The following is a 16,945-nucleotide window of genomic DNA, read 5'->3' on the forward strand; positions in this document are numbered from 1 at the left end:
CTTAAACTCCCATTCAACTTTAGCCTTGAGTAATAAGACAAGAACACATGAATATGACAAAAATCTTTATTCTAAAAACTCTGTTTGCTCTCACTTTGTTCCTATTTTAGAGGCATGGAATTAAAGGTAAATTGTGCAGAGGCCTGACATTTAAGTACTCAACAAATGTGAATAAGTTGCAGGTCCTCCTTAACATACAACCTGAGGCTCTTTGAGTTTGACATGCAAGCCGTTTGTTCAATAGTTAAGGCAGATGCATTAAAGACATTTTTCTTTTTCTCTTTTTTTTTAAATAGGCACTTTTAAATTGGGGAAATAAACTCGTTTTAGTTGTATGCATTGCATGAGTCTTTGGCCTGTACAGCACGTAACAGAAAGTACTCCTCACATAGAATAAATACAAACAATTCTGCAAAACATTCAATAAATGTACAAAAAAAAAAAATCTAGAAACACTCCCATACCCTCCCCCCCGCCCTCCCCTGGTCAACTCTGTGAACACAGTCAATGTACAAAACAAGCTCTAAAACTCGGACAAACAGTAGTTGTGCAGGAACATCTCCCACACTGTAGCTCTCCTTCCAGTGATTCATACAAACCATCCAAGATCAAATCAGTCCCTGAAGCAGAATGTACTGATCAAGTATTTAGTCTTAAAAAGTTTACAAAAGATGTTCTCTGTTCCTTGATATTTACAGTCCAGACTGCGCAAAGACGGGGCAGGAAAAAAAAAGGCAAAATCTGTGAAATTAGGAGTTCAGCAGTAAGCAACAGGAATCTGTGTGGAGTCAAATTTCATTGGCTGTTAAGAATAATGTTCATTGTCATGCCAGGTTGTCATCCAGGGCTTCTTTTCCAGGTTTTCCCATTTCCCATTTCCAGGGTTTATCGCTCTCTCCTCCCGTTTGATCCGAACTGCATTGTAACTGGGAACCTTGTCTTCATATTTGGCACGCTTAAAAAAGCCACACTGGGGAGAAGAGAAGAGAGGGAAAATAAAAGTCAATATTTTAGCTCGAGAAAGGGCGAATTAAAGAAAGTAGGAGAAAGCAAAGAAAGTTGATGAGACTTTTATTGTCATCAGTTTGTTTCACAGCCAAGAGCCAAGATGCAGTGACTCTATGAAGAGGCGCAGAAAGCCACCTGCACTCCTGTTAAAGAAAGGCAACATGTTCCATTGCCCCTGTTTTTAAATGGAGAAAAAGAGAGAAACCTTCAGACCAAGTGACTGCAGGTGCAAGAGCAACAGAGAAAACGTGAAGTAGAGGAGGAGAGAGTCAAATAGATGCAGAAAAGCCCCCAAGGGTGTCGCCCCTCAGAACATTCAATAACAGTCATCACTCATGAGCCAGTGCCACCGCCTCCCATCCCATCGGCATGCAGGTAAACTGTGATGAACCACACATACAATCATGTGTGAAAATCTTTAAGGTGTAAAACCATTGCAGAAATAATCAGTCAGCTTTCACAATAGCAGTCCTGTCACAGTGTGAGAATTGCCCACGTCCTGCCTTAACACCAGAAAGCAGTGCTTTTGTAGCAATCAGGAGCAAGAGAAGTTTCACTCATTCATGGCAGGCCGGGTAATTTTACCCTCTCTCTCTCTCTTTCTCTGTCTCTTTTTTTATGCATTTGACGTCAGTGTCTCTTTTTCTGGTGGGTCCTCTTTATTCTTTTTCCCAAAGACTCCACACTGAGGAAAGGCAAAGTGTTAGAAAATGTAATGTAATCAGTGTAATGTGTTCCCTATGATGGTTTGTAAATGCTTTACTTCGCAGTGGCTGTGATAATCTATGTTTTTCATTAGCTGAGGTAGTGGGTTTATCCTGGTCCTACCTTCCAGAGGAGGAAAGCCAAGAGGGCCAACAGCAGCAGCCCGAACAGGATGGAGAGCACGATGATCCACCACGGGACTCCTGCTCCATGCTGAGCACCACGGCGCTCCGGGAACACCGTCAGCTTCGCCTGAGGAACACAGTGCAAAAAATCTCAGGACTCTACACTTTAAAATGCCATCACACTCTCTCTATTTATATCATCTTCTACGCATAACAACATCATCAGCATGAATAAAACTGAAGTAAGCAGTGAGCAGTAAATAATCACATCATAATGATCATATCTCAGATCTTTCTTGCCCTTGTGTTCAGTTACCTGTGCCTCCGAATTTTGCAGCACTGTGGTCCTCATGCTATCCATTTGCAGAGTGGCCTTCACTGTCAGGTCCACGTGATGTAACTTAGAATATTCCTGTAGATAGAAAATAGGAGAATATCAGGGTGAAGGAGAAAGCAGCAACTGCAGGAGAAGTCGGAGAGCAGGCGTCACTCTGCAGAGCAGGACTCCTACTTGTTGTATATTAGTTGTTGTTGTTTTTTGTACAATGAAAAAACATGTGAATTTGTAATTTTCAGAGGTCTTACATGTTTTTGAAGCCAGAATTAAAACGGATAAATCACTGTTTTTCTTGAGAGACTCTCTTTCACAAAAATGCATTTTCTCAGCTTTCTAGAAAAAAAGTGGTCTTTTTGGTGCAACCAGGCTCTATTCGACTCACTGACTATTTTCTCCCTAGTTAAATAGAGGGTCTCCTCTTTCCTTTGAGCTATTTGGTGTTTTCAGAGTCATAGTACAAAATATTCGTTGGGTCTTGAAATATTACTCAAAATGCCCCGAAACACTGGCACATGGCACTGACCATTTTATAAAAGGGCTGGCACTCAATGAGTTAATAATTATTAATTCACAGCACAGTTAATCTTATAACTCTACAGAGGTCTATTATCAACTGTTTTACTGTAATTTCTCCCTTCACATTAGAGGTTAATAAATAAGAAGTTAACAATTCAATTTATATTACCTAATTTCTTTAATATGAAGACTACAAGAAGGATCAGTAGGAGAAAAAATGTCACAAAATTGGATCAATCCACATTTATAATCATATAAATAAAATACAGGCTATATTATTAATTTCAGAAAATGTCACATGTCAAAAAGCATTTAAGTTTCTACCCATCTCAAATTCTGACGCAGTTGTCAGTAGTGAAAGCGCTCTGTTACCTGGACGAAGGTGCGGTTCCAGAGGCGAGAATGGAGAGTGATGACTGCATTACTTTCCAGGCCCCGCAGAGGGCACTTTATGACCGTACAAATTGTCCCACTGCCACAGGACTGTCAACAAAGAAGGGAGAAGAGTTACTACTGGATTCTTCTACTCACAGTAACGCAATAGAACAGAGTAGAACTTGGCTGTGTGGCGTTACCAGAGACACTGATTTCTTGTCAGTGAAATGGGAAATGGTGCCCTCTTCATTTCCTTGTGTGTTTGTTGCTGCTCTTCTTGTCCTGCTTTTACTTGGTTCCTTAAATCAGAGAAGAAAAAATACATTCAACCATCAAATTCAGCCCAACTTATTTGTCTTCATCGATATAAATGTAACATTGTCTTCTTCTTCCACCACACACCCCTGCTGCTATGTAAACAGCAACATTACCCACTACAGTATACATCAACCTGATGCCTTCACTGACCATGATCAAGTTAAGACTGTTGAACTCGCTTTTAGGAGTGCATGACATTTGTTTAACTCCTGTGTAGCTGATGTCCATCAGGTAGAGCAGCATCATTTTCTCCTCTGTCTGCTTTGGCCAGTAGATGTTGAGGGTGGCGGTGCCAAAGTCTGTCAGGCCCTTTGCCAGGTTAATGATCTGACAGGAGGAGTGTAAATACAAAATGTCAGATTACTGTAATTAAAAAGAGATAAACTGGAGTGTGAAGGAGACGTCTGATGTTCGGGATTTCCTGTACTCACTCTGAACTGATGCGTGATGGCGCTGCCGATCTCACTTTCACTCTTCATGGTTTGTGGGTCGCCTTTGGCCTCTCCTGTGAAGTAGGCCTGAGAGGGTTGCACTTGCCTGCAAACACAGACACACACTTAGTCTAACGAATCCGTGTGTACTTTTTCTGCACATGTAAGGGTGTGTGTGTGTGTGTGTGTGTGTGTGTGTGTGTGTTTCTTACCCTGACACTGACACCTGCAACACGATGGCCACCTTCGCCTTGGCTTTGACAGGAATTATGTTCTTCTGGCTACTTGTCCTGTCAGATCAGAGGTTGCACAAAGGTTAACACAAATCCTAGTGATACCACCACCACCACCACCACCATCATCAAACCAACCGTCATTTAAAAAACTCAATCACCTAACTGGTGTAGAAAAAGTAGTAGGGAAGGCTCTATACTTTTTATATACGTTTTTCTTTTCTTTTCTTTTCTTTTTTTTACTCTTATTCTGTCTTTTTTTATTATTTTATTGTGCTTTTATGGCGATATGGATCCCCTTGGGTCTGAAATAAAGAAATGAATGAAATGAATACTTACGTTTCTAGCTGAAGATCAATCTCCAGTTCAGTGGTGTTGAGAGAGATGCTTCCTGTGCCCAGAATGATGTAGAAAGTCGCCTATATGCCCAAACGCACAGATTATACACAATTTAACATAGGAATTAGCAGTGACACTTTGAATGCAGAGCAACTAAACAGGAACAAAAGGTGATTTTCTCTCACCTCTGCGTTCCTAAGGAAAGGATTTCCCAGCTCACACTCAGCTTTCGAGCCATCTTTGTTGGCTTCACAGGTTACTTGCTGTCCCTGAAATCAACAGCAAGTCCCAGTCAGAACCACATGTGTGTGTGTGTGTGTGTGTGTGTGTGTGTGTGTGTGTGTGTTAGAGAGAGAGAGAGAGAGCAGAGAGATTATCAACAAAAAAAAAGCCTCACATTTCCAACACGAAAGGCAGAGTAAGTCAGGGAGCGCGGGAAGGAGGCGGTGAGAGAGGCTTCGTGTGCAGGATCTCCATCCGGATTGGTTACTGTGACCTCCAGAGCAATGTCCTTCTGGTCACTCAGCGAGATCAACGGCACACCATCCTTCTCCCTTTATGCACAAAACATTTATGAACATGTACAAAATTACACATAATCACAGTTACACGCTTTTATAAAAGAGGTGCACGTTCATGTGTATGTGTGTGTGTGTGTGTGTGTGTGTGTGTGTGTGTGTGTGTCCACTCACAGTTTTAATGGCTTGAATGTGTCTTCATCAGTTGTCCTGTGGCCGTAGCGAGCCGTCACCTGCAATTTGCTGTGGCATACGTCTGAGCCACACCCCTCCTTCAGGAAATGCACCTATAAACACGTATTTAAGGTCACAGAGAGATCTACTGCATGTCAATAACAGCCATCCGTCAGGTTCATCCATACACACCTCCGACCGAGTCGGCTCCTTGGTGTCCAGCATGGGTGCAAGCGGAGCCGAGCTCTGCCTGCGTTTACGTTTGGCGTCCTTGATCTCCACCGACACGTCGATGGGGATCCCATGCAGTTTGTCCCGAATGTTTTCCTACAAGGACCACAACGTCATGGCGCATTACACACCACCCACAATGCAATTTGATTAAGAGAGAAAGGACATTTTCAAGAGAGGATCACTACCTTGATCTTAAGCTGACGTTTAATGCACTGCTTCTTTCCTTTGGTGCTGATGGTGACGGTTCCTTTCAATTCGTAGCCGCTTTCAGAAGTAGAAGGGTCGACAAAGACCGCCCTGGGATTAAGATTCATCTTCTTCTTGTCATCATCAGCCGTCATGGTGTACTCCACCACTAAATGGGACAGAAGAAGAAACTTAATAGGCAGGGATGATATACTACTGTATGAATTTGGATAGCCCACTTACAAGGTAACATCTACTCAAAGACAAAAAAGAAAACAATATGATAGGCTAATAACATTATGTGACGTAAGTACCACAAAAACTGCATATTATCACATATTATGAGATAAAACATTTCCTTTTTGTAGAGGCCTGGTTCTCTGTGCTCCTTTATTTTTCAAACACCTTCACTTGTTAAATGTGAAATACCAATACCAAACTTTTCCAGATTTTCATTCCTACAACAGCATGACGCTAAACAAATGACACCACTGTGCAAGACTCTAACCTCTCTATTACTGTGTAACATTATAATGGTCAAGTTCTGTGTCTCTGTGTTAAATCTGTTCTGATGATGAGATGTCAACAAGATGAATATTTAAATTCATTTTAATTAAGAAAAAATGTAGGTCAGCTTACCCAGTTTGGGAGCGTAGCTCACGGGATTTGCAGTGTAGCTGAAGCACGCCTCAACTTCCAAGCTGGAGAGTTTATCCACAATCAGATACAGTACTGACACAGTTTTCTACGTGTTCATGAATAAAACAATAAACATTTCACAGAAAACTTACCAGAAGGTGTTGTCACAGTTCTTCATGTTGAGGTCAATCTCCTTTGGTGAGAACTTGATTTCTTTCTTGATGTTGATGACTGGACGGGTTCTGGGAGGATAAAACTCAGTCAGCAGATTCATTAAAACACAACCAGAGACACGTGATCAGACTAACACACCAGTGTACTCACTTGTAGACAAAGATTGAGTCAGAGAGGGATCCAACAGCCAGGTCGTTGTAGGAGTTCTTATCCAGGTCCATGTTCCCTGCCAAAGAGTAGCCGAACAGCCTCACTCCTGAAGAAGACAGCTCCTAGAGCAAGAGAACAAACATGCAATTTGACTTTTAAAGGGATAGTTCAACATTTTGGCAAATTGGCCCATTGCCATAATCGCTATAGTCATAGCAGTAGGTTCATTACCTTTAATTGTAGGTGTAAGCTATTTTCAGTACGGCGGAGCGCAGCAGCTGGCTGCTCAGAGCTACGCTATGGAGGCTAACGGAATTTCTTGGTTTCCCTCATTAAACTCATCAAATTCAACATCCCAAAACTCCACAGCGCTTTTGTAGACAAGTTGTGACCTGCACAACCACCACGCTATGAGATAATGACGGAACGATACGAAACGGAGCCGTTTTCAAGGTAAATTCATACAAAACCGCTGATGCGCGTTGCGTTCAGGGACAGTTTTTCAGCAAGCAGTCTCCGTATTTACCCTGTATTTACCTCGAATACATTTACCTACTGAAAATAGCTTACACCTACAATTAAAGGTAATGAACCTACTGCTATGACTATAGCGATTATGGCAATGGGCCAATTTGCCAAAATGTTGAACTATCCCTTTAAGGTTTTAAATATTTTATTTTCTTGGATGGAAACAATGATCAGCACAAGACACATTAAAATATAAATATTGTCCTCAACCAGGAAGTCCAACAAATGCTGGAGCAGAGTTGTAGCTGAAGGAATGAAGTCAGCTCAACCAGTTTATTTCACACCTGTGCAGGTTTCTTTGAGTGGAGGCCTTCGGCTGATCCTCTGAAGATGTAAACCTTCCCTGCACCGCCATCCTCATAAGGAGCTCCCACCGCAAAATCTGTCACAAAAAAGAACAACAGTGACTTACTGTGTGCGTTTCACACAGAGGCGTCAAGAATGATCTGCTGCCGACAGTAGGATGCATGTATAAACACTGCAGCCTCACCATGGTAACCATCCAAATCGATGTCTCCCAGGTTTTCCACAGCCAGGCCGAACATGGAGTCCTGAGATCCGTCTATTCTGATCGGTTTGACTTTGTTCCACTTTCCTGCTTCGTTGACGTAGACGTAGACGGCTCCACCGATTTCCCCGTCCTTCTCGAAGTACTGAGGCGCTCCCACCACGATGTCCTGCCACCTAACCCAACAACAGCATCGCACACTCGTGAGTACACGGTAACGCTGGCACGTGGCGCAGCTTACGGGCGAGGTCGTGTAGCCTTTTCGTCACCCACCCGTCGCCGTTGAGGTCCAGCACAGTCAGATCGTAGCCGAAAGACGAGGCCAGCCCCTCCCCCTCCAGGGTGTACTCCTCCAACAGGATGTTGCTTGAGATCGAGCCTTTCTTTAGCAGCACCACGGCGCCGCTGTGGTTCGCTCTAGGGGCTCCCGCCACCACTGTCAGCTCGCCCTTCGTCACCAAATTACTCCCAGAGTCCAGAGAGAAGCCTGAGAGAAAGACATAAGGGAAGGCTTGCTTACACGGCCAGAGGACAGCCAGATGCTTGGGTAAACTTCTTTTGCGTAAATGAACAACTGGGGTCACGGTAAAAAAACTGAGCTTTTTACCCAGGTAGCTGTTGGGAGGGGCAGGGACGAGCTCAGGTTTCTTCTCCCTCTCATCTCCCGTCTCAAAAGGGCCGTCGTCGTAGACTCCCATCTCTAACAAGGTGTCGTTCTTTTGTTCTAAGCGTACAATGCCTTCAAGAGAGAAGCAGAGATAAGACAGGGAAAGATGGAAGGGATTTAAAAAAAAAACAACAAACATTTAGATTCACTAGACCAGGGGTCCCAAACTTTTCCATGCCAAGGCCCCCCAAATAGCATTAGCTTTCATTTTGCAAACCCACCGAGATTGAGGCTTGATGTCAGGCACAAACTGCCAGGTCAACACAGTTTATGATGTCATGAATGATATTTTGACTGGCAAGCAATTAGAAAGATGAGCATGATGGCAAATAAGGTTTCAATATGTTATATTACTATAAATTATATTTCAAAATCATTCTCAAAATGTAATCATTTGATACCCCCTAGCACCCCCAGGCGGCCCCCACTTTAAAAACCACTGCACTAGACTACTGTACCTTTCCAGTTGTATGCTCCGGGAGCCCCGAAGATGAGGTAGTGGTAGTCCCTGTCGAACGTGGCGGAGAGGCCCTGCTGGCAGGAGCCAAACATCTCGTGGCCTCTGGGCCGGCTGTCACAGAACTGCCAACTATCGCCATCTTCACTTGAGAGGGGGTCGATGGCCAGGTTCTGACTCAGCACGAAGCAGCGGCCGATGATGTCACGGGATTCGATGGGTTTGTTTACATTGTTCCGGCGCTGGTAGCGATGGGCGCAGGTCTACCAGGGAGGACAAGAGACACATAGCTGCGCTGAGTATATGTATAGCATCATAAAACAACTGGTTCCTGGTAAAGGTGTGATTTTAGAGGAAATAATCATTAGCTGCTGTTCAAATAGTCTATCCAGGACTATTTTTTATTGCTGCACTTTTCCATTGATTGTATCTTTTTTATGTTTTTACATTGTGATGCAATTCATTTCTACTGACTTGTTTTTTCGGACAAATTTGTGTTGATTTACAGAGAGGCTTAAACCGCTGTTCATAATAATGAGTTGAATCTGTTGGTGCTCGGATACAAAGACAAACCGTCTTACCACAATCTTGCCCCCTGGTCCCTGACTGTTCACTGTCACTCCCATCCACTGGTTCTCTTTGCTTTCTCTCAGTGGGTTTTCTGCACAGAGGCAGAAGGCAGGGACAGAAAAAGAGGCAGAGTCAACGCTGTGACAAGTGTCAGAAGTAGCCAAAAATACAGTATATATTAGAGAAGCAGATATCTCACCTTCATTATCAAAGTCGACTCTGTCACAGCCAGGTGAGCTGGAGCTTATGTCACAGTTGTAGAGTCCTCCTGTCACCTTAGCTTTTTGATTTGATAAGGCTTTTGCTCTTGGGGCACCGACCAGCAGCCTGAAACAGACAGACACACACACACACACACACACACAAATTCTTAAAGCCAATTAATGATTATTTATCGGTCTGTGTCGACCACAGTGAAAGAGGCCTGAGCAGTGACACTCTACTGTCACTAGGACTCAAAGTAAGTGGCACTGACATTTCTTACACTTTAACATTATGTTAAAACACATTCCAGTCTGCTGTGTCACAAGGCAGCCATATTCACACAAACACACACACACACATACATACACACACACCACCAAACTGATGTTCCATGTCCTCACGGTCCACTGAGTCAAAGACCCCTTTGAAACGCCTGCTGGGTTTGATTGAACCAGGCTTTCTATCTCTCTCTCGCTCTCTCTCTCTCTCTCTCTCTACATACACACACACACACACACACACACACACAGAGGCTGCCTTTGTGGACGAAAGACAAGGGCAAATGACACACCCAAGCCTTGACGTTGGCATCCAGTTCCCAGGGTTTCCTCCAGAGTAAATCAAACAGGTCAAGGATGTCACCCTTAACGCTGCTGCTTTGGGGAGTTTTACAGTGGCGATTTGGGCGCACACACACACACACACACACACACACACACACACACACACACACACACACACACACTGTCCAATTCGTATGCTCTGGGATGCCTCTCTGATTTGCTCTGGCTGTCCACTGACGATGAGAGTTAACGTCGTACAGCGCTCTGTCTGCAGCAAATGACATTAAGCAAAGCCATTTTTAGCTGGAATACAAAGCATTCTCAGATGAACGCACCATCTGGGAGGGAATTTACTAAGACGTATAGTCAGAGTGAGGAGCCGCAGCCCTAATGTGATCAACATGTTCTCCGGGTAGACCTCCACAGTCAGCACCACAAACACTAATTGCACATGGGAGATTTCAAACTATAAAGCAAACTTTTTAAGACAGTGTAAATCATTATGAATACTCATTGCAGCAGGCATGATGGGGATTTGCAAAGGGCGATAAATCTATATATGTGACACAGAAATACGGCTTGTTATCACTGTTAGACAGTCTCTTAATGCGGCCATTATGACATAAATCTACATGCATTTTGCAGGAAACATTAAGAAAATATGATTTAACTTCTCCACAGCAATGTGTTTGCAGTGAGAAAAGTCAACACAATAGAGACAAGTGTGCACAGTTCATCCTATTTCATCCACTGGAATTGGTTTGGTGGTGCTTCAAAAAACCAGAACACTATCATTTGTGAAGTCAGCCCGGCCATTTAGTGTCCGATCCGGTCTTTTTTTAAACTACAGGAGGAGCGAACGCCACTTAACACTTCACACCACATAATCCTGAGTAAAAAGCCTCCGCCTCTACACTGCCATACCAAACTAAAAACATGTTTTCACACTTGGAGAAACTGTCAGGGCATGTGCTAGTCTATCAAAGATGAGTCTGATTTTAATGAGTCAGCGCTCCAAAAAAAAAAAAAAAAAAAAAGACTAACAGTGAACCCCAGATGGGCATATTCTCCACTCCCGTCCTCCTCCTCAGAGACACAGGAAGTCAGGAGAAAAGAAGGACAGAGCTCTAGCGAGACATATGGACTCTGGGGAAAGGGGTCACTGTGTCTTGGGGTCTCTGGTGTACGAAGAGAGAATGGACACTATAGTTCTTCCTTCTACATATTCACTATAGGAAACAGTGAACAGTGTCTTCTCAGTGCGTTCAGGCCAATGCATCAATAGTCCACAGACAGGAAAAAAGATGTGGTCCCATAGTGACACATTAGAAGATCATGTAACTGTTGAATTGAACGTTTAATTGTTCATTAAATCACCAAAAAATAATCTGAATTGGAGGAAAACCAAACAACTCATCTTTATTGCCTCACATGATTATATTTGGCTATCACTGTGATAAGGTCGACCTGCTGCTCCACTGACACTGACCCAGTTTATAATCACTCACCACCAGCAGAGGAAGCCCTGAACACATGGGCTAGTCTACAGGAAACACTAAGACAAACAGAGAGAGAGAGAGAGAGTGTGTGTGTGTGTGTGTGTGTGTGTGTGTGTGTGTGTGTGTGTGTGTGTGTGTGTGTGTGTGTGTGTGTGTGTGTGTGTGTGTGTGTGTTTCACCCATGTGTGCAATGACTCATAAAATCACACACACACACTGGCACTGACACTTGGACACACAGTGACCATTAGCGAGGTATCCCGTCGAGAGAGGTGTGTTGTTGTTGTTTTTTAGCAGAGAACTGGCTGACGGCTTGGCAGAGACTGTTGCATGGCAACAGCCAGTGGCAGCCTGTCAACTTGAACTCCAAATGGGTAGCAGACCCAGAGGGTCATGTCGTATGTTATCTAACTCCTCTCTGCGTCCGTCTGCCAGGTTTGAGCCAGCTCCATGAGTAACGGCTGATACTTGGTGCCCAGATGTAAAAACTGATTTATCCTCCTCTCAGCATTCTTTCAGTCATCACTTATTTCTTTTCCTCAGGCTCTCTCGCTCTCTCTCTTTGATGTTGGATAACCTTGACTAACCTTAGACTGAGCCTGACTCTCATGAACACAAACCATATACATTCACATACAAGGCTGGTTTCACTTTAGACTTTCATAGTCCTCTCCTCATCTCATCTATCTTTCTTTTGGCATTATCCAACATGCCATCTTTACTCTTCCTCACAGCATGTCTCTTTATCCCTTATTGCTCTTGCTACATTTCTCTAGAGCCAGAACCACACACACACACACACACACACACACACACACACACATACTTCTTCTCCCTGACATTTCTCACACTTGATCCAAGTCCTTCCCTACACTCTTGCCTGGTTTCCTTATGACTGTGCTACACACATAGACACCCACACAAACACACACCTCAGCAGACACATGCATCTACACGACTCCCTCAGCTCCTGCCCTCTCCTGCAGCTACATGCAATACTGGTCCCTGAAGGGCATGACAGACAACAGAAGACATACGTCTGAATAAAAGGAGGAATGCTTGTCTGGCAAAGGGCTGTGACTCACAGTACACACCCAGCAACAAGGACGCACACATAAGGGGAACAGGAACACACACGCCAACACTTTGTTCAGTGCTGGTTGTTGCAATGTACATAAGTGAATTCTCAGAGGAAAAGAAAAACACATCTGTCATTCCATCTCTATCTATCTATCTATCTATCTATCTATCTATCTATCTATCTATCTATCTATCTATCTATCTATCTATCTATCTATCTATCTATCTATCTATCTATCTATCTAGAGATGCATGATGCGGCATGATGAGGTCTCACACAATCTTCCGAATGACTGACAACAAGGCAACGCCTCAGTGCTCAGCCACAGTGGGCATCAGCATCAATACAAACCGTACGACAACACACACACACACACACACACACACACACACACACACTGGTGCATCCACAGGCAGCACATCAGTGCGAGTGCATCCACAGTGAGAGCACATTACCACATCCCCTCTGTAACAGCAGTATACGCACTGTCACTTTCCAAACAAACATGGCTTCCTGCTCAAACAAGCACACACACATTCAAACTTGTATTACAGTGTAATGTAAACATGCTCCGAATGGTTTTAGCATATCTTTTCTGCTTAAGATTCTACTGAAACAGATTGAAACTCTGACCCTTAAACATTAAACTGTATAGCCTATGTTTGTGGTGATGGAGGCAAACAGCCCTGCGTCATCTCATTTATCTAAAACCCTCTGAATTCCCCCTCACAGCAAGTGCTTCTTTAGTATTGATTTATCTGTTCAATACTTTCTCTAACAATCAATCAATCAATCAGTCAATCAATCATTTGGCAAGTGTGTGTGGATATAATGTCACAAAATAGTGATAAAATGTCCTTGATTCCTCAGTGCCATAGTTAACTAACTTGCTGAGAGAGTCAAATGTTTGGCATTTTTGCTTCAAACTTACTTAAACAATTATCAATTATAAGAAAAAATTGCAGATTAAATCTGCATTGCCAACACTGGCATCTGTTGTTTTGCTCTTCACAGGACTCAACAGCGCTCTGTTTTCATGCATTTGAGTTTACAACCTGAAGCAGAACGACTTTGTGGCAGCTTTGGTCTCGTGCCGATCACCATGTGTCTTTCATTTAGACACAGGCTAAAACTAGGACACAAACTGCTACTGTGTGTATGTGTGTGTATGGCAGGGAGAAAAAGAGAGATAATGTGTGGCAGCAGAAGAAATGTGTAGGCATAGGTTTAAGAGTAGTGTTTAACCTTTGTGGAGAAGGTTAAAGACCTGGGGGATGCTTAGTGACGCTGAGTCTTAAAAGTCCAGGATATTTTGCAAAGAGTAAACACACCACACTGACCCTTTGGCTTTAGCTGAACAAACAGGCCCACTTGGGGTGGGGTGTAGTCTCATCTGTTCGACTAATTACAAGACAGAAAACTCTGTATTTTTTTTGTGTTTTAAAAAAGGGGGCCAATTAGCAGTGTTACAATTCAATTCACCATCACTATGGGCTGCTGTTTTTCCCTGTTGGTACTGTTTAATTGGCAGGGTGAAGTATTTCTAAGTGTGTTAACTCAAGCACTGTACTCAATCATATCTGAGGTGTGTGCATCACATGAGCAGTTCTCCCCCACTGTCATTCAGAAAGAAATATTTTGCCTTTCATTCCTTGACATTTGATTGACGGCTATATTTCCAACTTATTTGACTGATTTAATGATGATTTTAGATACAAACGATATGATGAGCTCATACCATCAGATAAAAACAATTTAATAATATAATGTAACATTCACAGAGGGGGTGGATTTTTCTAAAATGAGCAATTCTACTCTTACCACTGCTTTTAAATACATTTTAATAATGTTGCTGAACGCACATCCTTTAGTTAAAGCCCAGTGTTTACAGACTGTTGTTGCTGCTTTTACCTTTAAGTTAAGGGTCTTAATACTTAGTATTCAGTCCTCAGTAATTATGAAGTTACACAACATTGGGAGGCATGGACAAACATGCACATTTCTGACTGCTTCATTATAACAGAGTCAAACAGCTTCCCAGATTAAGGAATTTAAAACATCCTCTAATCTCAGGTCAGTTTATATTAAAGACATTCAGACCAGTGAGCACTTGATGGTATTCAGCCTCTATGTAGAGCGACAGGTCCCTCTGAGTCAATGCCCATAAAAATGCCAACAGTGATTCAAGGGGATGTTTTGGACATAAACGCCAACACTGGCTCCCACTTTAACCCCCAGGCCAGTCCACTAAGAAAAAGAAGAAAGAAAAAAAAACAGACATGTGCGCGCGCGTGTGCCCGCGTGCCAAAAAAGCTCCAAAGGTGATCCAGTTAAAACTCACAAATAAGTAACATGATGGAAGGAAAGACTAGTAAAGATTAACGAGCAGTGTGCCCGTGGCCGCCCTCACAGCAGGTGTATGTAACAATGGTAGCCTAACTGTATACTTTGTTCTGTAAGGTTGAATGAAATGTTTCGCTGAGATTTGGTGAGAATGAGTTACTGCTTTCAAACTACCTGCGACATACCTGAGCTCAAATAGCACTAAGCACTCCTGTGTGTTTGTTTCTGCGGCATCTTAAGAAGTGGGTTTAAAGCGGATTTTTCCCTCCCAACAACCAAAACTGAACTTCATTCTTCTGCGCCTCTGTGACATTGTAATTACATGCTCACTGGAGTTATTTTAAAGACATTTGAAGCGCGGAGAAACGGCCTCCAGCATGGCCCCCCCCCTTTCAAAATAAAACTCTGGTTCTTACATTCTCTTATCCTCCGGATCAAGCTGCCGGTGCATGGCGAGAGAGAAGCCGAACAGGCTGCCCGGGTCCCCGTCCTTCCGCAGGACGTTGTCGGTGTCCAGGTTGAAAGCCGACAGTCGATCGCATCCCAAGAGAAAGACGAGCAGCCACAGTCCACAGGTGATCCTGTCCTCCATGACGGCAACAAAAACAAAAGTCCCTGAAAGAGCTGAAAAGGTGAGTCCTTACTGGAGAAGGTGCAGAGTGCAACTGCGTGGTTGCTCGAGAGTTGGATGATGTCCACCCTGCTTTCAGCTGCCCCTCCCACAGGCCTCTCCTGGGCTCACACACACACACACACACACACACACACACACACACACACACACACACACACACACACACACACACACACACATCATCCCACCTCACCTCAAAGTGCCAGCAAATCTAAATCTACCTCACATTTTAGTTGAAAACGACTGATACCTTGTTGGTCTGTTGTACTGTAAGTTTGCAGCAGGTGTGATCTAACAGGGTGAACGGTGCCTCAGGCTGCAGAAATCTAAAGGAGGGCGCCTGAGGCTACAAACTGGCAGCCTCTAACTGGAGGTGTCTGTGTGTGCAACACTATAATAAAGGCTGCAGTTGTTGCAAACAAAAAACAAGTTGAAAAAGTGACTCAATGGAAAAGCAACAAAAAAAGTATTGTAAATGCTATATGCAATGGAAATGGAAATATTTTTGAACATTTCAAAAACAACAACAAAGCAACACAAGAGCATAATCTGCACATTTATTCCATGCTCTGGTAGTAAATTATGTTGGCTGACATCAAACATCCTTGCAATTAACAAGGAAAGGATGAGACAATAGGCTTAGGTAGAGGGGAGGGAGAGACATGCTCATACAGTAGTCACGCAGTTTAGTCCAGACAACAACAGCAACACAAAGACCTAGAGTGGGAGAGACAGATGGGAAGAGAGAACAAATACAGAGAGACAGTTTTGAACCAAATGAATGGAGGAAATAGAGATAGCCTATATAAAAAGCAGTGTGTTTTCAACTTCATATCTGGGCTCTGTAAACCACTGCCTGGAAATCCAAAGATAAAAAAATTAGTGAGAATTTAGAATTACAATCCCTCAGGTGTTCTGGCACAGATCATTACACGTTATCGCCACAGAGCCTGTCTCCTCTCTAATGACTCATCGGATGAGTCACAGAGCCTGAAGGAGCCCAGAGACCGGACTGGGCACAGTCCCGCGCATTAGCAAACTCCCCTCACTAGATGGTTTTCAAGGCATTCCATGAGACGCTGACCCAAAGCTTGTCCTCGCAACACAGCATTTCAGCAGACAACGCCGGCATTGTCTGCACACAGAGAAAGAGGGCAGACAGAGAGGGAGAGGGAGAAAGAAACTGCCCACATACAGTGTAAAAGGCACAAATAATGGTGGAAGAGGGGAGTGCAGAAAGGGAAAAGGGCAGGGGAAGAATGTGCTGCTTATACAGGTCTGTTATCTACTGGAGTCTTCATGAACAGGATTTGGAAATAGATCCAGCTTGGATCAACTCTGTGATTCAGAATAACTTGGAAATGCGAAAAAGAAAGAAAGAAAAATGAACTCCTTTTCTTTCACAGTGTATTGTTTTTTAATCAACAGA

At 43.4% G+C, this 16,945-nt stretch overlaps 1 protein-coding gene across 2 annotated transcripts; it reads right to left on the bottom strand.

The window, feature by feature from the left end:
- Positions 1 to 52: 52 nt before the first annotated feature.
- On the bottom strand, positions 53 to 15,561 carry LOC146971334 (integrin alpha-6-like). 2 transcript variants are annotated; one of them, XM_085805869.1, is made up of 25 exons: positions 15,299 to 15,561; positions 9,392 to 9,519; positions 9,204 to 9,283; positions 8,624 to 8,885; positions 8,106 to 8,237; positions 7,772 to 7,985; positions 7,481 to 7,674; positions 7,275 to 7,372; positions 6,463 to 6,584; positions 6,291 to 6,380; positions 6,139 to 6,200; positions 5,499 to 5,668; positions 5,272 to 5,406; positions 5,080 to 5,192; positions 4,785 to 4,941; positions 4,573 to 4,656; positions 4,388 to 4,467; positions 4,028 to 4,105; positions 3,816 to 3,921; positions 3,535 to 3,711; positions 3,267 to 3,365; positions 3,064 to 3,174; positions 2,155 to 2,250; positions 1,837 to 1,965; positions 53 to 970 (listed from the first exon to the last, which is right to left on the bottom strand). In XM_085805869.1, exons 1-25 carry the CDS (start codon positions 15,472 to 15,474, stop codon positions 806 to 808), a joined length of 3,258 nt encoding a protein of 1,085 aa, XP_085661995.1. In that variant the 5' UTR covers positions 15,475 to 15,561; the 3' UTR covers positions 53 to 805. The 2 variants fall into 2 exon arrangements, with proteins under 2 accessions (XP_085661995.1, XP_085661996.1); XM_085805870.1 differs by lacking the exon at positions 53 to 970 and adding an exon at positions 1,001 to 1,693.
- Positions 15,562 to 16,945: the final 1,384 nt, after the last annotated feature.

Source organism: Trachurus japonicus, chromosome 17 (assembly GCF_045865225.1).
Source record: "Trachurus japonicus isolate A0001 chromosome 17, Traja_1.0".
NCBI lineage: Eukaryota > Metazoa > Chordata > Actinopteri > Carangiformes > Carangidae > Trachurus > Trachurus japonicus.